Genomic DNA, 20753 nt, shown 5'->3' on the forward strand with positions numbered 1-20753 from the left:
TTACCACCTCCGAAGTAAAGGATTTTAGATTATCCCTAAACTCCAATAATGTCTCAAACCACTAATATGATCTAAAGATGTAACACTGGTTTCATTAGACAAAGATGATAGGTGCATTGAAACAAGAGCTTTGCCAAACCACCAAAGTCTTAAACAACTTACAAGGCTTATAAGATAAATCCTCAAGAGTCACAAGTTGAATGGTAGAGTTCTTTTAAACAACTTACATGAAGTGGGGGATGAACTTGACACCTTGTGGAAGATCAAGTTGATAAGTCTTTGAACATATGTGTCTAATGATAGTAACGGGTCCAAATAATGAGGAACTAATTTAATATAGTTCCTATAGATAAAGTTGTTGAATTTCTAGGCACGTGTAAAAACACATTTATCATGATGCTGAACAAATGAGGTTGCTTATTGTGATTGGCACAAAAGCATGCTATGTCTTGAGTTGCTTTAATATTTTTTCTTGTAAAATGTAGCATATCTTGTATATCCAAGGAAGTTTTGTTTACTCTCTAATTCAATACAATGAATATTTACATCGTTTGGGGCACATGGTTGAAAAGTATTTATCAACATAAAAGGACTATCCATATCCAACAACTCCTATTTAGAGCTATTGTAAGCAAATTCAAGTAAAGGAATATATTGTTCCCATTTACTTGGTTTTTCGGCTACTTAAGCTTGAAGCATGTCCTCAATTATTTTGTTAACTTGTTTAGTTTGTCTATCTGATTGAGGATGATCAAATGAAATCATGCTCAAATTAGTTTTGAGATTTTTAAAGAGCCGAGTCCAAAATACGCTAGAAAATTTAGAGTCTCTATCAATAACTATATCCTCTGGTAACTCATAGAAATGAAATAGTTCATCAATGAATTGATAAGCCAATTCTTGAGTTATTATTGTAGTATTGGTAGGAATAAACTTGACCATTTTTGTAGTCAATCAACTACAACCCAAATGCTTCTTTGAGTTAGAAGTAAACTAGTCTGATTCATCCAACATTAAAAGCATTTCCCTACATAGCCTTGATTTTCACGATGCATTTTTTGCCAATAAAAACTGAGAAGAGACAAGAGTGAGTGTTATATGTAATCCAAGGTGTGCCTTGATGAGGTGCATCATGGCATTCAAAAACAATTTTCTTTTTGACCTTAAGCAAATCTAAAAGACAAACCTCTCTGATTCTCTAATTTATCTCAAACTCTCTTTGTTTCTCCAATTTTTTGGAGATACCTACAAATGAGAGCTTAGGGGTATATAGGATTCAAAGAACATGGCAAGAAATTAGGAAATGATTATTCACTTCCATTAACAAGTGCCTAACTTAAAGCACATCTTATTTTTAGCCAAAAATGGTTATGCACCTCCATTGACAATTGCCTAAGTTAGGCACTTCTTACTTTTAACCGAAAAAATGATTGGGACTTGTGGACATTTTCTGTGTAGGCTATTTCCATTGTTAGTATCATAACTCCTACATGGAAATTCGCAACCTCATGGCCTCAACTTTTTCTTTCTCTTCAAGCATACCTGCAGCCGCATAAATATTAGCCATATAAACATATGATCTACTATTCATGTTATCTAGTGCTACTGCTTGTTCAAAGGCCAATTTGCCAAGCTTCACATTCCCCCATTTTTCACATGCTGCCAACAGAGCACTCCAAACTGGGTAGTCAGAAGGTGGCATTTCCTTCATCATAATTATTGCCTTGTCCAAGTGACCAGCTCGACCAAGAAGATCTAACATGCACGTATAATGCTCTATGACTGGTTCAAGGCCATATTTTCTACTCATACTCCTTAAATGTATTAGACCCTCATCAACTAGACCAGAATGACTGCATGCAGTCAACACGCAAAGGAATGTCACTGCGTCAGGAGAAATGTTGTCACATTGCATACGTCTGAAACAGTTCAGTGCTTCTTCCCCTCGCCCCTGCTGAGTATATCCTGAGATCAAAGAGTTCCACGTGACAACATCTCGAATTGAAAGCTCATCAAACATTTCTTGTGCTTTTCCTAATTCACCACACTTCACATACATATCCACCAATGCGGTGCCAAGAACAGTATCTTTCACTACCAAATCCTTCCCAACAATCTCATCATGAATTTGTTTGCCCTTATCAAGTGCTCCCATGATGCCACAAGCCTTCAGCATGCAAATGAAAGTGACCGAGTCTGGTGAAAAACCATCATGTTGCATAGCTTCCCAACACTTGAAAGCTTCTTCAACCTTTTCCAGGTGCACATAGCCTGCAATTAGTGCATTCCAACAGACTACATTTTTATCAACAACCTCATCAAACACTTGCTGAGCCTTCCATATGTCACCAAATTTTGCATACATATCAACTAACACAGATCCTAGGTCATTATATTTTGCGAACAAGCCTTTGTTCATAACCACAACATGAATTTGTTTTCCCTTGTCAATGATTGATGCACCACTACAGACCTTCAGGATGCAGACAAACGTAATAACATCTGGAAAGAGCCCTTCAATTTGCATTCTTCCAACACAGTTTAAAGCTTCTTCCACCTGCCCATGCTGAGCATATCCAGATATCAATGTGTTCCAAGAGATTGCATCTTCAATTAGAAGCTCATTGAAGACATCCTCAGCTTTTTCTAGCTCACCCCACTTGGCATACATATCCACCAAAGCATTTCCCAACTCAATATTATTTCCCAGCAGCCCCTTATTAACAATCTCATTGTGTAAATGTTTACCTTTGATTTTTTCTCCTACACTACCACAAGCCTTCAGCACACCAATGAAGGTGATGGCACTTGGACGGAGGCCCTCCCTTTCCATCTGCTCAAAACAGTTTAATGCTTCAACACACTGTCCTTGTTGAACATATCCGGTTATGAGTGCAGACCAGGAGACAACATCCCTCATCAGGAGATCCTCGAATACTTGCTTTGCTTTTTCTAGTGCACCACATCTTGCATACATGTCTACCAAAGCATTTCCAAGAGCAATATTGGTTTTCAGCAATCCTTTTGTCATAATCTCATCATGAATTTTCTTTCCTTTTTCCAATGATCCAGTAATACCACAGGCTTTAAGGACACATGATAATGTAATTTCATTTGGAGACAGGCCATCCCTTTGCATGTGCTCATAGCAGTTGAGGGCTTCTTCACCCTGCCCATGCTCAGCATATCCTGAGATTAAGGCAGACCAAGTGACTATGTCACGGAATGGAAGTTCATCAAACAGCCTTTGTGCTGTTTCCAGCTCACCAAGTTTGGTATACATGTCCATCAAGGCAGTGCCAACCATGGTATCTTTAGCCAAGAGGCCCTTGTTAACTATCTCTTCATGAATCTTCACGCCTTTTTCGAGTGATCCTGTACGGGCACAAGCCTTCAAGATGCAAGTAAAGGTTATAGCATCAGGAAAGAAGCCTTCCCTTTGCATCTGTTTGAAACAGTCCAATGCTTCCTCATCTTGCCCATTTTTTATGTATCCTGAGATTAACGCATTCCAAGAGACAACATTCTGAACTAAGAGTCCATTTAGTACTTGGTGTGCTTTTCCTAATGCACCACATTTGGCATACATATCCACCACAGCATTCCCAACCTCAACATTTCTTAACAAACCCTTATTGATGATCTCACTATGAATTTCCACACCCTTATCAACCGCTCCTGAACTACCACATACCTTCAAGATGCAAATAAAGGTGACTGCATTTGGAGAAAGGCCCTCTTTCTTCATTTGCTCAAAACAGTTGAATGCATCTTTAGCACAACCCTGTTGGGCATATCCTGCAATGATGGAATTCCAAGAGACAGCATCCCTAACAGGGAGCTCGTCCAGTACTTCTTGTGCTTTCGCTAGTGCACCACATTTGGCATACATACTGATCAAGGCACTTCCCAAGTAAGAATTCTTAGCGAGCAATCCCTGCTTTAGAATGCCCGCATGGACACTGATGCCCTGGCGTAGGTCTTTCTTTTTGGCACAAGCTTTGAGTAAGGCAAAAGTAGTAATGTCCAGATTGTTGTACATTCTGACATCACTTATACCATCCGTTTCCTCCCCCCTAATCTCTGCATGATCGGAGCCCTGCCCCTTTTCTTCTCATGAGTTCTTGGCTAACCCGCAAAGGGATGAACCCATCAATCCATAATTCTTCCATCGTGTTTGCATGGTGGAGCTCGGGGCATCTAGAGCTAGTGACCTGTGGAAAAGCCGGTTGCTATTATGACAACCACCACGGTGATGGTGATGGTGATGGTGAAGTAGGTGATTGAAGAGCCGTTGAGTTTACCTGATTGTGAAACCATTGCAAGGGATCCCTGAAATACTTCTTCCACAGGAGGTCTCTGTCACAGGACCTACGTGCTGCCATCTTATGCTAACCATGTTCTGGCTGGAAGTGTTTAGACCAGATTCAGCAGTACCCCCCTGAGATGAAGGAGGAGGTGTGGGATTGCAGAGAAAACATTTCTTAGAAGAATGAGGGGTATGCAGAGAATTATGAAAATAGTTGGGGTTGGTCCGGGGGAAGGGCATTTTCCCAATTATGAATATTATGGAAGAATACCAAAAATACCCCTAAATTGACAAATACCAGGGGTATTTAGAAATAATTAGAAAATGTTGGGGAATGCTTTCATAAGTATTTATCGGAAAATGCTAAAAATGTCCTACATTTTTCCAAAAACTTGAGAATGTAGTGGTAATTTGTAAATCCATAATGCATACTTTGACGTTTTTCCTCTCCCTATGATTACAACAGGTTGACCCCTTAAGAGTCTCATTCAATCATGGTTGTAAACAGCCAAAACAAAATCCATTCACACCATCCAAAAGAATCTTCGTTGAATCACCAAAACAAAATGTATTCATGTCTCTTAAACAACTAAACTGGTACATACACTCAGTTTTTATAAATCCTTTCTTGTTCAAAGAATGGATGGCTCTCATAAACTTACATCTACAAGATATGAATGATCCTCTCTAACAAAGGCATGTCAGCATCTTCTAGGTGCTCTCCAAACTTGATAAGTTGTCTCATCATTTGTCACCTCTCTAGAATTAAGATACATTTTATATATGGTGCATTAGTAATGCAATTCTCTACGTATAGTTCTCTTTAATTATTTGATCTACTAATAGCTAGGATATGCCACGTGAAAGTTGAGTGTCCAAGTAGCATATGCATTGGCTTGTCCCATCAACAGTTGCAAGTTCTAGTAATGTGTCATTTACAAAAAGGAGAATAGAGATCCATATTTTATTTTTCTGTCTATTCATCATTATAGATCACTCAAATCAACTTTGGTCAGCTTAGACAATGTGGAACATTCCAAGTTCAAATCAAATAAGTTGTTTAAATGCACCACATGCTTGTGTGTAAAGTATTGCTGATATAATGCCTAATGCCTTCAGTAGTATAGACCAAGTCTATACTAGAACACAAGAGATCCCATATTAACCACATAATAGAGTTACCTAAAAAAGGGCCTCAAGTTTCAAACACCTTTGAGACTTCACAAATCTATCCTGTAGTCATCTCATGTGGAGAGTAAATTCATTTGGATTAAATAATTAGTGCCTAGAACCACGCAAACCGTTCAATCACGCACAAAAAGCTGGCAAAGAGCAGACGTGGAATATCAAGGTTGAATCCAACTGGTGGTACCATTTGCTCATAAGATGTCCATTATCTTTCCACTAACACTGGCAGTTCAAAAAACTTTTGCAATTTGTGACCTGTATTTGATATAGCAAACTCCACTTTCTTAAATATGCATGGTGCTTGCATTGCAAATTCATTTTTGGCCCTACCAGATTTCATGTTTTGTATCAAAGTTATTTGGGTACACATTTAATATCAACACCCCTCTCAACTTCTATGAAGAAACATTACCCTGCACCATGTTGGGGTATGAAGAGTCATTCAATTGATGTCCAATGAATCATTTTGCAAAAAAATATATCCAAAACACTTTGATCAAACGGATTTATCAGGAGTCCATTCCATTGTTGGCAGTCTTCTGTTGAGTTTCCGTCCAAGAGAGCATCACTGAAAGCTTTAGTGGTTATATTCGCTTTGTTTTTCTTCTTCTACCATTTTCTTCTTCACCTACTCTTCACCTACTTACCGCTTCCTCTACTGCTTTGCAAGGTTTTCCTCGATGAGTACATAAGTAGCCTTACCTCTGAATATTTGAAGCGAGATTAGCGCAACTGCACATGAACGACGTGATCAGAGAATTTTTAATCTGGTCAAAAACTGAATAGAGTTCACTAGACTACCCCAAGACAATAACATTTGACATGCTTGTCGACAAAGTCTAACAAGAAGGGAAGAAAAGTACAGCCAAATCTATATATGAGACTGCCCCCTCAATTGTCATGTTTTTGCTCTTTCAGGATATAAAATTCAGGGACTTGTTTTCAAAATGCCATTCTTTTTGCCAAAATACCACACTTATGTCTTTTTGTATTTCACAGATATTGATGCCTTGATAATGAGTTTGACTCATTATTAAAGGGCAGGGCAGGAGCTTTACAAATAAATTTGAGGTTTGCAGATGGCTTACATCCATGTGATTGCCTCACTAATTAGATAAAAAAATAGGTAAAAAGGTTCTTCCTTCATACTAATAATTACCTTATGCAGATGCATGTTTCTAACTGTCACTATCATCAATGCATATACATTTCTCTGCAGTTTCTTTCTTCCTTCTTTTGTTAGAGCCTTCAAGGTTTGGACGAACTTTGCTTTTTGTTGTTTTCTTATCTTGGTGAGGGGTACAAGCCTCTTTTGATGAGAGCTCACTTCCTACAATCTTGTTCAATGTGTCTAGAATATCTTTTCCAAAAAAATCAATCTTCCTCTTGCCCAATAACTCCTCAATCTGCAGTAAATCAACATTAAGCAATTAGAATACTAAGCAACCAATGGAAAGATCAAATTAAAATGAAATGTTGATAGAAGATTTCTCGCGGAAATGGAGTCACCATACCTTCTAAGTTATCCTTGTTTCTTCTTATGAAAAAACCAAATAAAGCATGCCTTCTAAGCTAAATTGGTTATAGTTTTGAAAAGGAATTCAAGTCGGATAGACACGCCAGAGCATCTATCACCCATGATGCCCTTTATTATAGCCATGTTATGCTCCCAAAGCAAGCGATAGCAGAAGGCTAGAAGGCATGAGCTTGACTTTAATTTAATTTTAGGTTGGTGATTCAATCTCCTCATAATTCATTACATTCTCAACAGTGGACTGCGCTTGATAATGGCATCTTTGCTCTCTTTATGTTTCCAGTATTAGTGTTGTCATTCTATTATTTTACTTTTATCTTTATCTATCTAATTGCTGTCAATTGTTATTTGTTTATTTGTGATCTTTTCAATCTTTTCCAATGCTTCCACCATCCACGGGTGTAGGACATGTTCATTTGTCTTGTGGAGTATTTTCTTAGAGAAAACTCGAAATTCTCCACACAAACTGATTCCTAAGGGGTTCCAAATGTTAATAAATTTTAAGATGTTTAGAAGAAATAGAAATTCCTTATATACATGACTGTGTGTGGGCAGAAAACCCTTTCAAACTTGGATCAACCATCCTTGGACCGCACTAAGATTCTGATCTTGAAAATATGCAATACTATACACTGATTACACTCACATGCTTCGCCAGGTATTAGAGGCTTAGAAGTTCTTAGAACCATGCATAGAAAAGAATGGTTCAAAAGACAAGAAAATACTTTAGACAGTGGATAACTAGCCATTTGCGTTAGATTGACTGCAAGGCTAGGAATAAACATTTTGTGGTTTACATGAAAATGGTGGTAATGGAACAACCTATCTTAATGCATCATGTTAGAATAGAATATATCTGCTGCTGAGAAGGCCCGAATTAGTATAACACCCTGTTATACAGTTTTAGAAAGAACTGAAGCATCACGCCTACTAAAATAGCCTATCATGGTCTGTATTCTGAAACTTCCACTACTAGCTTAGACATAAGTCAATGTCACAAATTATAACCATAAGTCAATGTCACTTTAAGATAATGCTAAAGAACAAGGAAAACCATCTCAATGCATAGTGTTAGAATAGAATATATCTGCTGTTGAGAAGGCCCGAATTAGTATAACACCCTGTTATACAGTTTTAGAAAGAACTGAAGCATCACCCCTATTAAAATAGCCTATCATGGTCTGTATTCTGAAACTTCCACTACTAGCTTAGACATAATTTCTTTCAGCATTTCCAATCACAAACTATAGCCATAAGTCAATGTCACTTTAAGATAATGCTAAAGAACAAGGAAAACCATCTCAATGCATAGTGTTAGAATAGAATATATCTGCTGTTGAGAAGTCCCGAATTAGTATAACACCCTGTTATACAGTTTTAGAAAGAACTGAAGCATCATGCCTATTAAAATAGCCAATTGTGGTCTGTATTCTGAAACTTTGACTACTAGTTTAGACATGATCTCTTTCAGCATTTCCAATCACAAATTAAAACCATACATCAATGCCACTTTAAGATAATGCTAAAGAACAAGTAAATCCTTACTTGTGTAAGTGAGGTGGGTTTCTGTACACACAACTGAGCAATCTGCTGAGTTGAGAGGATTGAATATGGAAAGACTTGTCCATGTTTCAATGCCAATTCTTCACGCAAGCTATAGAGTTCTTTGGCCATATCTGAATCTAAAATCTCTTGTAAGCCACTGCCTATGTGGATGTCACAGGATCCTTTGCCTTCTCTCAATTCAAAACTGATTTTCCTTTTCCCTGTCAACGATCTGACATCTTAAGGTGTATTACGGCAAATATGCTTAATTCAAAGATTGGTATCATTTATTATCCCCTGCATACCATGTAATAGTGACTGCCAAACTGTTCCCAATGAGACATATGAATTGGTTGCATATGCAGTATGCTGAAACACCTCCTTCTGAAATCAATGAAAATAGTTAAAATTTCTGCCCCAACAATCAACTGATTCAAAAGAGTCTCAATAGGCAAAATTTTAGACTTTGGGCATGACTATACAAAAACAAAGAAAAAAACAGTGCAAACAAACATATGACTATATAATCTCTAACGAGGGCACAATGGCAATATAGTTGGTTTTCCGAACTCAGTTTTGGGTTTATATTATGGGAGTTGATGGTGTTCTAAACACACAATCAGATCAGTCTTCTTTCCACAGAACATGTAGTTCTTTACAAGTACTCAAGGAGGAAGATAGGTCAGAATATCAATGAAAAATATCCTATTTTGAATCCATTCTTTTAGTGATGCTTATTTTTGGATGTTTATCCAATAGCGACAATGTACCACGCCAAGATACTAACACAAATCAAACAAAATTTAACTCATCTTTAATCAATTTGATAGACAACTGGTTTTCCAATTGATACCAGGGTCATTGTTCGGTAAAGATACAAGAGCAACTTTATGGGTTGATGGATCTTTAGCTTTCAGGCCCTAACTCATTGACATGCACGCACATTCACACTAGGGAGTGATTGTTACCGCACGTCTCCCTAAACTTCTTGCATTTCAGTTCATTAACCACAAGTTTATTGAAATGATTAAATTATTTATTCTACTTATATTTTATATTTGACCATCAACTATATGATGAAATTATCCATATTACTGTTTATTTCCGTAAGACTACTGGCTTCTGGAAAATCTTCCACCGATTTAAATTTGTAAGCTCCAAGTTGCTAGTAGTTATTTTTCAATAATATGGAGATTGTATTTTATTTGTGTCTTAAACGAGAAATAATTTTCTGAAAGAAAATGTGTTAACATTGAAGTGATATTACTATTGACATTCGAAGTGTATGATTAGCAGGGAGTGCCTAATGTTGGATGTCAGCGCTTATTGACATAGTAAAGAAACGAAGGTACCAGAAAACCATCTAGAAGTAGCTGAACTATTATCTGCTCCACTTCATGCTTTTTTAAATCTTTTCTGAGCTCTATATCTGGTTGCATTTGTCCTGGAAAAAGATAATCACTCTGAAGTTAAATGTCAAAAAGTAATAAAATTGTAAAAATGCCAGATTTACCCGCAATTTCTCTAGAATACCAGATTTTGGTGATCGAGTTTTCCATAGATCTACCAGCTGTAACATTGTTACCTTCTTATCTCCTTCTTCAACCTCTTTCACAGTCATCACGATAGATTGCGCATGAGCTACAAAAATATCATAATTCCATTCATTCAGAATCTCAAACAAATGAAAAGAAAATGAATTTATGATTATATGCACCTGTAACATCTTTAATGACAATGTCACCTCTAACTGCACAGTTATCACACATGCCTGGTCATGGAAACAAACAAATATTTAGTTATAAAAGAACATGTGCATCACCTGATGTACACATGCATTTGATAGGTAGGAACATCAAAAACGAATTGTTTTACCATTACACTCCTGCATCTGTTCTCCAAAATGCTTGAAGAAGGCTGCACGTCGACATTCACGCTTTGACTGCATGTAGGTTTTCATTCTTAGTAGATTATACCATCAGAAATACTAGCACTGATCAAAGTTAATAATAGGAGCACCAATAATGGATAACATAGAAATATACCTGACAGAACCGAACCATATTATAAATGTTCTGCAATCCTGCATATTCATGAAAGACCATGCTGCTCTGTGGAGCAAAAAGCCAGAATTATTACAGAACACTGGCATGAGCATGACTTTACTTTTCTGAGTAAAGTTAAAAGACTGAAAAGCAAGTAGAGGAGGAGAAGAAGACACTTCAAACCATCAGAGGTGAGAGTTAAAAAGGTTTTCCAGGAATACCCATTTTCAGAGCAATCGTAGATAGAATGGGAGGTTAACTTTTGGTTCGGTTTTCACAAGTTGTGCCAATCAGTGAGCTCTGCTATACATGATTTCATGCAGCCTTGAACAGTTGTAACGTAAGGATTTCCTTTAATGCTCCAGAAATCACATATATCAAATGATCTATAAATGCCTTTACTATGTCCTTCCTACTTGCTTTCCTTTTCTTTTTTTCTTTTTTATTGAAGAGAGGGAATATTTTGAAATGCGATTATTATAAGAATACACATCACTTTGCATTCTTCTTTCAGATATCACACTAAAAATGAAATTCTTTAGGATTAGATGGTATTCGTCTGTACATACATGACGAGGAAGATCAGCTGGTCTGTAGAAAAGGAGACAGTGTGATGGAAGACCATCACGACCTGCACGACCACTTTCCTGTTATCACATTCTTCAGTAAACAGTGACCAAACAGCATTGCATCAAATGAATATTTTATGAAATGAAGATAACCTGATAATAAGTTTCCAACGACTTGCTCAGGCTATGGTGGATAACAAATCGCACTGGAAAAATTTTCATAGAAATGGAAGGCAATGAACTGAATCTAAATGAAACCATCTTTACAATACTTCTTAGGTTTGTAAAGTGACAAAAAATCATTGAACTCACCATCAGGTTTGTTTATCCCCATACCAAATGCCACCTGTGAAATTGCCACCATGAGAAACAACCACAGAATCGGATGTCTGATCTTTGTTAAGAATTTACCTACCGTGCCAACAATCACTTGCAACTTTCCACAACTCCACCTGAAATTAAGGTCTGATCAGATATACAAATCAACAAGCACTTAAAAAGACCAACATGACAGAATTAATAGCAGATCAATTTCGCACTAAATTTGAAACCTCTCAAGCTTTCTCCTCTCAGAGTGAAAAGTTCTTGAAAAAGTAACAAAAGGGGGGGAGAGCAACAGGAATCCTTCACAATCGTAGCAGACGTTAACTGAAGAATTTTGTGCTCCAAGAATACCCCCATGAGCTGCATTTTGTATCTTGGTCTGGTAACCATCAAGATGTTCGGATCAAGCTCATCCATCACATATGGCATCAACATCTGACAAGTTTCTAGGGTTGACTAAATATAGCAAGATACGGTGTAACATTGTGCATCTTGGAATAGAAAAGTTTCTTGAGCAGGTTAAATCTAGCAAGATACAAAGTTAAAGGTACAAAGTTCTGACCACGATCCACCAAGCTTTAGAGTTACAGGTGACCAGTTTCAGGCAAGGTTCCCACTCATCTGGGTTCTGGGTCTCCTGCTCATCATGGTTTGTACTAGTATATAGGTTCAGCTCTGGATCAAAATTTAAAACAAATTGTAATAACCTCAAATGTACTGCACAACTTTCGATACCTAGTATCAGCAAACAATTTGGGAACGTTCTTTCAGGTATTTACCTGCAGGGATAAGTTTCTCTTTCCATTTAACTATCTTCCTGGTCGATCGATAAACCTCTCTGTATCTTAATGATATGGTCAACCTTGGGCATGAGCATTTCTTTGAATTATTTCACAACGGTCAACCTCCTTGAACTTTTCATACCAGAAAAACAATTTCATACAAGATCCCCTTCAAAATGGTGTATCTTAATCTGAAGATTCCTAAAAACAATAATACTAGTCCATTTAATTGTGTACAGGTAGATACCAAATTAACACAATTGTATGTACCGAGTATGTACAACTGCACGTTGATTAGCTTCCATATCAGCATGATAAAATGCTGCTAAAATTCCCTGCTCCCGAAGTTCTTTTGCAACCTAAATCAGAAATGGTTCGATGGAACACTTTTCAAGCATGTCCCCGTGCGAAGTTCATGTGTGGATTTTCATAATATTGCAACCAGTATTACCTGTTCACATTCCTTCCGAGAGTAGCAATACACTATACCAGAGTCTTCTTTCTTATATGACTGTTTTATGAAATCTACAATTTCCAAATTAACAGTCTGGGCATTTGATGACTTCTCACGCACCTAATATTATAAATTCAGATTTCAGTGAGCAAAGTGAATACAATGAATAATAGAACTTTAACATTTTCACATATAATCAATAATTATTCTTTCTAAAGTAAATATATACAGTTGTACATATGCAAACACATCCACTATAATGTTCATTAATCATATACACACTACAATTACCGATGTGTTTTAATTTTGTGTTTTATTTCCTAGTACATTAATTTTTACTTGTTTATGTTTCACACTAAACATCTGAGAAGAACTATAGAAAGAAGAAGAAAAAAAAGACATTCAAAGTCTTCTAATAGGCCAAATTGGGCTATAAGACCAAACAAGAGATTACATCTTCAAATGTTGTCTCATCTTTGAGGGCAACAAACCAAAATAAATGGAACTAAATAAAAATAGAAGTGAATAGAGAATCCCATTGTCTATAAATATAAGATTCTCAAGTCGGATAGATTGCCATTTTTATTTTTGAAAAATCTCTCGAATAGGTCAGTCCAGAATGGACAGATCACCAAAGCAAGGGAAGCACCTGCAATGGTCTGTAAATGACAATGGTGGGGGATCATGGTCCATGAGGTTAGAGATTATGTGTGCAACAAATTGCTATTGCCTGATCTATTGTAACCCCTTTGCAATGTCCTGGTTTGATGCCCACTTCTTGTTGAAGCTAGCGTGCTGGAAGATCAAACAGTTCCACCACACAGTGCATAATATGCTTCCAGCTCACGAGCCAGAGTGAGAATGCTAAACTATCTCCTTCAGGTAGCAACATGTTGGAGCTCATCAAAGACTCGAGGACATTTGTCTGATTTGGGTTGGTATGGTGGAATGACGAGATGATGAACTACATTTGAGTGTCTTCAGGCAGCTTGGACACAAGACGCAATGTGTATTATCTCTATTCTAACTTCCATTTGGATGGTGGATTTATTGGGTTGAGAGTGAGAGTGAGTTAACCATAGGGTGCTAGAGGCCACTGTCCAATATTCTTCTCCTCCTCCTTTGGCTATCCTCCTGAAATTCAATTATGTTGGAGTCTCCTCTTAGATTTCAATGCTCTATCCCATAATCTTGTATCATCATTGTGGCAATTCTTGAGCTATTGAGGCTATAGTGTAATATTTGTAGTTGATGCACATTAACATAGCATGATCAAAGCGATTTGACAACATCATGCAGCCTTGTACAAGTGAACATCTGCAATGTCTCCACCCAAAAACTCTCTACACCATAAAGGAGAGAAAAGTATCCGTGTGCAGAAGGATCAGTAATTTCAAACCTCAAATGTTTATCATCTGAATCTAGCTTTGATTTTATGATATTCATCAAAAGGTTCAGAATATAATTTTATTTGTTGCATTGTTGTAGAATATTTAGCATAAAATACACGTAGAATGTGTATGCTAAGTATTCTAACTTTTTTTAAATACTTAGAATACGTATTCTACAGATAAAATACATTAAATGCGTAAATACTTAGAATACATGTACAATACTTTAAATACGTAGAGTACATGTAAAATATGTTAAATACTTCTTAAACTTTGAACTTTTTTTTCAAAAAAATAAAATATTAAAATTTTAAAGCTTTTTTGAAACATCAAATACTTGCTAAATAAGTAGAATACGTAGAATGTGTGAAATTTTGAAAAATAACAGTTCTAAAACATTGAATACGTGTAAAATATTTCAGAGTATTCTAAAACATATTCTAGACATAGAATATGCATTTTTTTAACTATGATTTGTTGTAAAATGTATACGTAGGAAAATAAAAAAGATCTTTCATAAACTGTTACTATGAACACTCAACAAAAGTTAAAGATCAATCAAAACAGTTCTTAAAATTTTCACCTCATAAAATAGATTGGGCCTGTTGACTGAGCTGACAAATCTGACGCACTTTGTCATTTGAAGCATTTCCCTTAAATCAAATTGAACCCTTGCAGTTGCTGTAGCCTTTCTACAGAAGCATCCATAATTTGTGAGCAACTAACATTATAAAATGCTCAAATAATGAAGAAGAAAACCCCCAAACAAGCTGTTTTTTGAATCCAGTCCACAATATATACATTGAAATATAATAACTTCACTATAGATGGCAATGAATATTGAAAACTTTCATGCTTTAAACTCCGATCCATGGAGCCAACAGCCATCTTAAAGCATGGAAGAAAAGACAGTTCAGAGATAAATACAAGCAAGAAAAAACAGGGAAAATGCTTAAAGTTGCAAGACAAGGGAGACAAGTATGGAGGAGAGGGACAGTGAACTATGCATTATGGAGGGGAGTGACCACTGTAAAAATTCACGAAGAACAATTATGAAAGAATGGAGAACTTGGAGAATAATGCCTCACACTATACAATGTCCCGAACCTCATTCCCACACCCCATACAATGTGAATATATTGTAATTTTTCCTATATTGAGTATTAACACAGCTGCAGTGGCACTCAAACTTAGACCTATGTTGGGTGAACATCTAGATATTCTTGAACATGCCATCTTGCAAACCATTTTCAGATATCTTGGACCCAGTTGGATGAGAGAAATTGTTTTTGTGGTAAGAATCCAAATTCTAATTTAGCCTTGGTGAGCTCATTTTGGGGCATATTCTCTACTATTCATACATATAAACTCTTGGAAGAGCATAAAATTAACTCTCTCGTCTTTCCTTCAGTTTCTAGAAGCCATATGGGGTTGCTCTCTTAACCCCTAAATGATGGCATAGAAATATTTTTTGTGCTTTCTCTGTTTTGTTCCATGAGCTTTCTGAAATACTGCCTCCCCAAACCTCAGTTTCATAAATCACCAATCCATCCATGCATGTAATACTCTTGCTTTAATCTCCCATCATTGGTTTGTGCTCAAGTGGCACATGTTCTCGATTTCATAGTTTTCAGTTTTGCCCACTTCCATTCTCCTAATTTGACAATTGTTCCAAGTGACTTAACTAGATATGTCAACTCTAAGTTAATCGAAACTGTAAATCATTTCTATTGCCTCATCTCCATGGTACAATACTAGCTGACGACTTTCAGGCGTGGCTCCTAGTTAAGACACTTGTTAGAAAGAAAGAAGTATTGTGGAGATTTGGGAGGTGAGGGCAGGCATCCAGGGGCGTGACTAGGTCTAGGTGGTAAAGTCCTTGATGAGCATGTTGTCTATAAGTTTTGCTATTCCATGGATAAAGTGGGGTGAGGTTGGTGGAGAGGGTGAAGGTGATCATAGTGATGTGTTGTTGGCAAGGGTTATAGCAAGGTAAGTGTGGTTGACACTGATTGGGACGGGTGGCATTGTAAAAGTTTTGATAGTTCAGGTTTCTTTCCTTGTGCCCATGATTCTATGCATGCAATTGGAAAAGGTAAAAAGCCACCACAATATCAATGCATTATGTATTCTCTCTCATTTTGTTCAAGTTTGTGCATGTATAACTAAGATGATCATTGAAGAAAGAGAGAGTTTCTTTGACTTACAGTCAGAGCAATCATTGGAACCTTTGGAAATTGCTTTTTTAATATGCCCAAGTTTTTGTAATCTGGTCGAAAATCATGACCCCATTGGCTACAACAGTGTGCCTCCTACAGTCATTTTGGAAACAATTAAGCATGATCATATATCAAGTATTGCCTATTAACAGCCTGAAGACAATGATGATTTCAATAACAAACTTACATCAATTGCAATAACAGAGAGACGACCGGCATGATTGCATTTCTCTAACTTTGACATGAAACGTTTGCTCTTTGCTATTTTCTCAGGTGTTACATAAAGAAGTTTCACTTCTCCTTCTCCTTTCTCAAGAGACTTATATATTTCTTTCTCTTCTTCTTTTGATGTGACAGAAGTGAGCATTGAAGCTGAAATGCCGAGGGTTCTGAGTCCCATGACCTATAAAAAAGGAGAATAAGAGCAATGCATTCTACATATCTAATAAAGCGCTTGCTACACAAAATAATACATGAAGTCTATAGGAATACTTGATCTTGTATTAGTGAAAGCAATGGGCTAATAATAAGTGTTGTTCCACCACGGAGAAGAGCAGGAATTTGATAACACAGACTCTTGCCACCTCCAGCAGCCATTATGACAATGACATCTTTGTCACTCATTATCGCATTGATTATCTGACATATAAGTAGAATTTGATTTCCTGCTTAAAATTATTTGCACAACTTCAATATATAGTCAAAGTAGCATACTTCTCTTTGATTGGCACGAAAAAAACGTAGTCCAAATATATTCAGAAGAATATCATTGGCCTCCTTATCCCATGAAAAAGATTGTTTCCAATATTCCTCTGATTCTTCCACTGCATCTTCAGATCTGCTCGCCTTAACATCTTCCTCTCGAACATCAACAAAGGCATCTAATAGGTTCTGTAACTCAACCTTTTGTTCTAAAAGTTTTTCTTGACGTTCAATTAATGAATGTATCTGATCTGTCATGGAAAGGGTTGAATCCCTGTCAATAATTATTTATATACGTATATATGGAAATAACATCAAAGTGCAATAAAAACTCGCTGTATCTGCCACCAGGACCTACAGTGCTTAGTGGACATGGAGCCATTTTATCATGGTCATTGATGTAGTTAAACTCGTCTCACAACTTACATTAGAACCATGGATAAGAAGTCTTATATATATATATATATATATATATATATATATATATATATATATATATATATGCTCTTACTATGTGACCAAAACCCTATTTCAGACAAAATTCAATATTTTGGGAGCTTTTCATCTTGGCAAATATCGACAAGTAACAGAAATAGAGCGGGAAAGCTCAATGACGGGAAAATTAGACTGTCTCTCCAAAAATTCAAAACAGATCACATATAAGAAGTGCAAGGGAAATTTCAACCAGCCAAAGGAAAGTTAATGCAAGCGAAGAAAGAAGTATGGCAAGATCCCGTTGAAGAGGGAAGATGAAAAACTGGAGATCATTGCTACAAGCATCAACACTAAATGAATGGATTGACGCTTGAGATAAGCAAGAAATTACGATGAAGTTTTCGCAGGTTTGGAGATTCTGAGAAAGAGATTTCATAGGACTTCCTCTCGTTCATCTAGGAGACTGATCTTCACTTTACAAGAAAGTGAAGCATGTCACTCTTAAGCATGAAACAAGGAAGGATAAGATCCAAGTTCCTCGACAAGTGAAGTAGCTATAAGGTTGCCAAGATTTGAAAAGCAGATGCATCGCTTGCCTACAACTTAACAACAGTGTCGAACTTGTGCAGAAGGTCCATGTCAATGAGGGAAGAGGAAACAATAGAAGATTACTTTGGTAAACCTATACCTAGTTAGATGTTAGATGTAAAATACAGAGGCATGTTAATTCACAGTCCTAGCTCCATCAATATTGAAAACCTCCAGTTTCCATTAATGTGCACATACTCCTAATGCACCTCCGTGAAGTGAATTTCATTGATTTTGGATGCCAACTTCAGTTCCCATACGCCTTCTTCAAAGCATTAACTGGATGTAAATAAAACTTCTTTCTTTCTTTCTTTCACATACACTCAGAATTCGTATGCTGCGGTTTGGCATCAATTCTTTGACAGAGTTCTAATCTATAAACTTTCCTTTACATTTACAGAACCCCCCGGCAATCATCTCTAAACAACTTCTTCTCCTCCTCCTCCTCTTCCGTCTCGGAGTGAAACAAGATGATGTAGCAGTTGTACTGTTGAAAACAAAATAAAAATGGGAAGGTACAGGATGATCATAAACATACCTTGCACCTGGTTGAGCTCCTGCTCCACCAGCCGCAATTGATCCTCCACCTCCTCTGCCATGGCTTCCTTAGGTGGAAGGGGGGCAGAGCTAACAAAGAGCGTCATCAGAGCAGAGCATGGCTAGTTATATATATACTACATATGCTGTGGGGGGACCCAAGAGGTCTGCCCTAGCTACAGATAGCCAGGCCTTTCTTCAAATGGCCCGGGGGTCTCCCACAAGCCTGCGGAATGATGTGACTCGATCCACCTCCCCATGCATCACGCTCCACTCTTTCGTAACACGTCTCGCCTCTGGAGCCCTTCGTTATTTTCAATATGACGTGCATATGAAGTAGTACCCAAGGTCTTTCCATGATTTGCTTCGAGTATGTCAAAGTTATGATCAACAATTGAAAGAAGTTGTTATTCGGTGAAGCATATGGAGTATCGACGTCATATACCATAAACCCAAGCTATAATAATTGTGGATCGGTCATGAGCCAACAACCAACATACTTGCAATGTCCGATTCATCAGGTTCCCTCATATCATTATTCTAATTTTTGGAGTTATAATGATGTCTATGAAGGTGATTCCAGAGACAAAGAAGAAGAGGTGATGAATGTGGAGTTCCCCCATATAGTTCATGAGGACAACCATGATATAAAGAATGATGATGTGAAAGATGAATCCAAGGAGATTGTTATGAGATGCGATGTTATGGATGGTGATACCAATGTACATCATGTTGAGGACATTATTGATACAACAAGCGATATGGTGGTTGATGATGAATATGTGCAAAGATGAAATGGAAGCCGATGAGCGAGACGGATCAATGAGCCGGTGAGCTGGGGAGCCGGTTAGCCAGATCCATCAGTAACCGAAAGCCTAGTAGCATCTAGACTACTAGGGAGTTAATACTCTCGTAGTTAGTGTCAGACGCTCGAGTGAGCATTGAAGTACAACGTACTTCTATCAGTCCATATGGACTTGTATAAAAGTGTTTGCTGAACACATACTATGTACAGAGTGTTGATATAATTTTTAAATAGTGATTCTTGTTCTGCTCTCTCTCTATCTCTCCCGCGTACTGTTAAGTTCTCCATTAAACCTGTTCTCTGTTTTCTGTTTTCTATTGCTTCCGCACGCTATTTGTTTTTCCATGGTATCAGAGCGTGAGGGTTGAGAAGCTCTACAGTCGACATTCGCTTTCGCAAGAAGAAAACCTAACCGTCGTAAAGAACAGGAAATGCAAAATGGATAGAGGAATGGCTAGCTCGCTCCCCAGTGGAGAAGCTCGACAGAACCAACTATGCATCTTGGTCTTACAAGATGCACCAGTACCTGCTTGGGCATGGGTATTGGAGCTATGTTGATGGAGCTAACGACACAACACTTGATGTGACACACAAGGACTTCCCAGTGTGGGAACAATCGACAAGCAGAGTGATGTACTACTTTGCGTCCAGTGCCGGAGACCAGTTGCTGAGCCATATCCGAGATGCCAAGACGCCAAAAGAAGCTTTGGGAAACTTGAAGAAGGTTTTCGTCGCAAGCACAACGGCCAGGAAGGTGCAGCTCAGGCAGGAGCTCAGCAATGTCCGACAAAAAAATCTGTCTATGGCCGATTACACGGCCCGAATCAAGGAAATTTGTGATTCACTCGCCTCCGTCAATGTAAACGTCGAGGAGGACGAGATGGTGCAAGTGTGCCTTGGTGGGCTAGCGTCCAGGTTCAAAGCTTTCCGAACGGCAGTTTGTACGAGGGAGAATATGCCGTCTTTTTTCGACTTACAGTCGATGCTCCTTGTAGAGGAGAACCACGCCGGTGCGTCAACAAGTGCACCCACCGACAGCCGAATGTTGTACACGGAGGCGGATCGGCCCCGTGGGCGTGGTGAACGAGGCGGGTCGGCACGCAATGGAGGCGGCCGGCAAGGGCAAGACCAACGGCACAGAGACCGTGTCGACAGCAGTTTTGGGACCTCCACAACCAGGGGGAGTCAAGGCGGTGCCAGAAGCCGGCAAGAAAAATCCGCCACAGAATGCTGGTACTGTGGTAAAAAGGGCCACAAAGAAAGCGAGTGCTAGAAGAAGCGCGCTGATTTGGACAGATCCGGATCCGGCAAAACTGGTCGGGAGAA

The 20753-nt window shown here is 37.9% G+C and overlaps 2 protein-coding genes across 7 annotated transcripts; both read right to left on the minus strand.

The window, feature by feature from the left end:
- Positions 1 to 1348: 1348 nt before the first annotated feature.
- LOC147861702 (pentatricopeptide repeat-containing protein At3g09040, mitochondrial-like) lies at positions 1349 to 4088 on the minus strand. The gene has a single exon (XM_087322879.1). The coding sequence runs from the start codon at positions 4040 to 4042 to the stop codon at positions 1487 to 1489; it is 2556 nt and encodes an 851-aa protein (XP_087179005.1). The 5' UTR covers positions 4043 to 4088; the 3' UTR covers positions 1349 to 1486.
- Positions 4089 to 5657: 1569 nt separating this feature from the next.
- Positions 5658 to 18711, minus strand: LOC147861703 (ATP-dependent DNA helicase Q-like 2). Of its 6 annotated transcripts, none has more exons than XM_087322185.1 (21): positions 18624 to 18711; positions 17075 to 17313; positions 16853 to 16999; positions 16548 to 16763; positions 16349 to 16453; positions 14725 to 14829; positions 12748 to 12870; positions 12567 to 12655; positions 11606 to 11642; positions 11503 to 11536; positions 11344 to 11396; positions 11191 to 11268; positions 10622 to 10687; positions 10452 to 10518; positions 10294 to 10347; positions 10110 to 10217; positions 9929 to 10020; positions 8882 to 8960; positions 8577 to 8797; positions 6657 to 6903; positions 5658 to 6229 (listed from the first exon to the last, which is right to left on the minus strand). In XM_087322185.1, exons 1-20 carry the CDS (start codon positions 18682 to 18684, stop codon positions 6676 to 6678), a joined length of 2202 nt encoding a protein of 733 aa, XP_087178311.1. In that variant the 5' UTR covers positions 18685 to 18711; the 3' UTR covers positions 5658 to 6229; positions 6657 to 6675. The 6 variants fall into 6 exon arrangements, with proteins under 6 accessions (XP_087178311.1, XP_087178312.1, XP_087178310.1 ...); XM_087322186.1 differs by lacking the exon at positions 18624 to 18711 and adding an exon at positions 17889 to 17967 and having other exon boundaries at positions 10622 to 10682; positions 11191 to 11252; XM_087322184.1 differs by lacking the exon at positions 18624 to 18711 and adding an exon at positions 17889 to 17967.
- Between the last annotated feature and the right edge of the window lie 2042 nt (positions 18712 to 20753).

The sequence above is a fragment of the Azolla caroliniana genome, unplaced genomic scaffold (genome assembly GCF_043228905.1).
Source record: "Azolla caroliniana isolate FFs.n. ecotype wild unplaced genomic scaffold, voAzoCaro1.0.p SCAF_7, whole genome shotgun sequence".
NCBI classification, from domain to species: domain Eukaryota; kingdom Viridiplantae; phylum Streptophyta; class Polypodiopsida; order Salviniales; family Salviniaceae; genus Azolla; species Azolla caroliniana.

Excerpts from the sequence above, each read along its gene's own strand:
- LOC147861702 (XM_087322879.1), bottom strand. The coding sequence starts at position 4,042 with ATGTACAACAATCTGGACATTACTACTTTTGCCTTACTCAAAGCTTGT.
- LOC147861703 (XM_087322184.1), bottom strand. The coding sequence starts at position 17,952 with ATGAACGAGAGGAAGTCCTATGAAATCTCTTTCTCAGAATCTCCAAAC. Across the intron at positions 11,397-11,502 it reads GGGGATAAACAAACCTGATG|TGCGATTTGTTATCCACCAT; the intron begins GTGAGTTCAATG and ends AAATTTTTCCAG. Across the intron at positions 11,269-11,343 it reads CGTTGGAAACTTATTATCAG|GAAAGTGGTCGTGCAGGTCG; the intron begins GTTATCTTCATT and ends ATGTGATAACAG.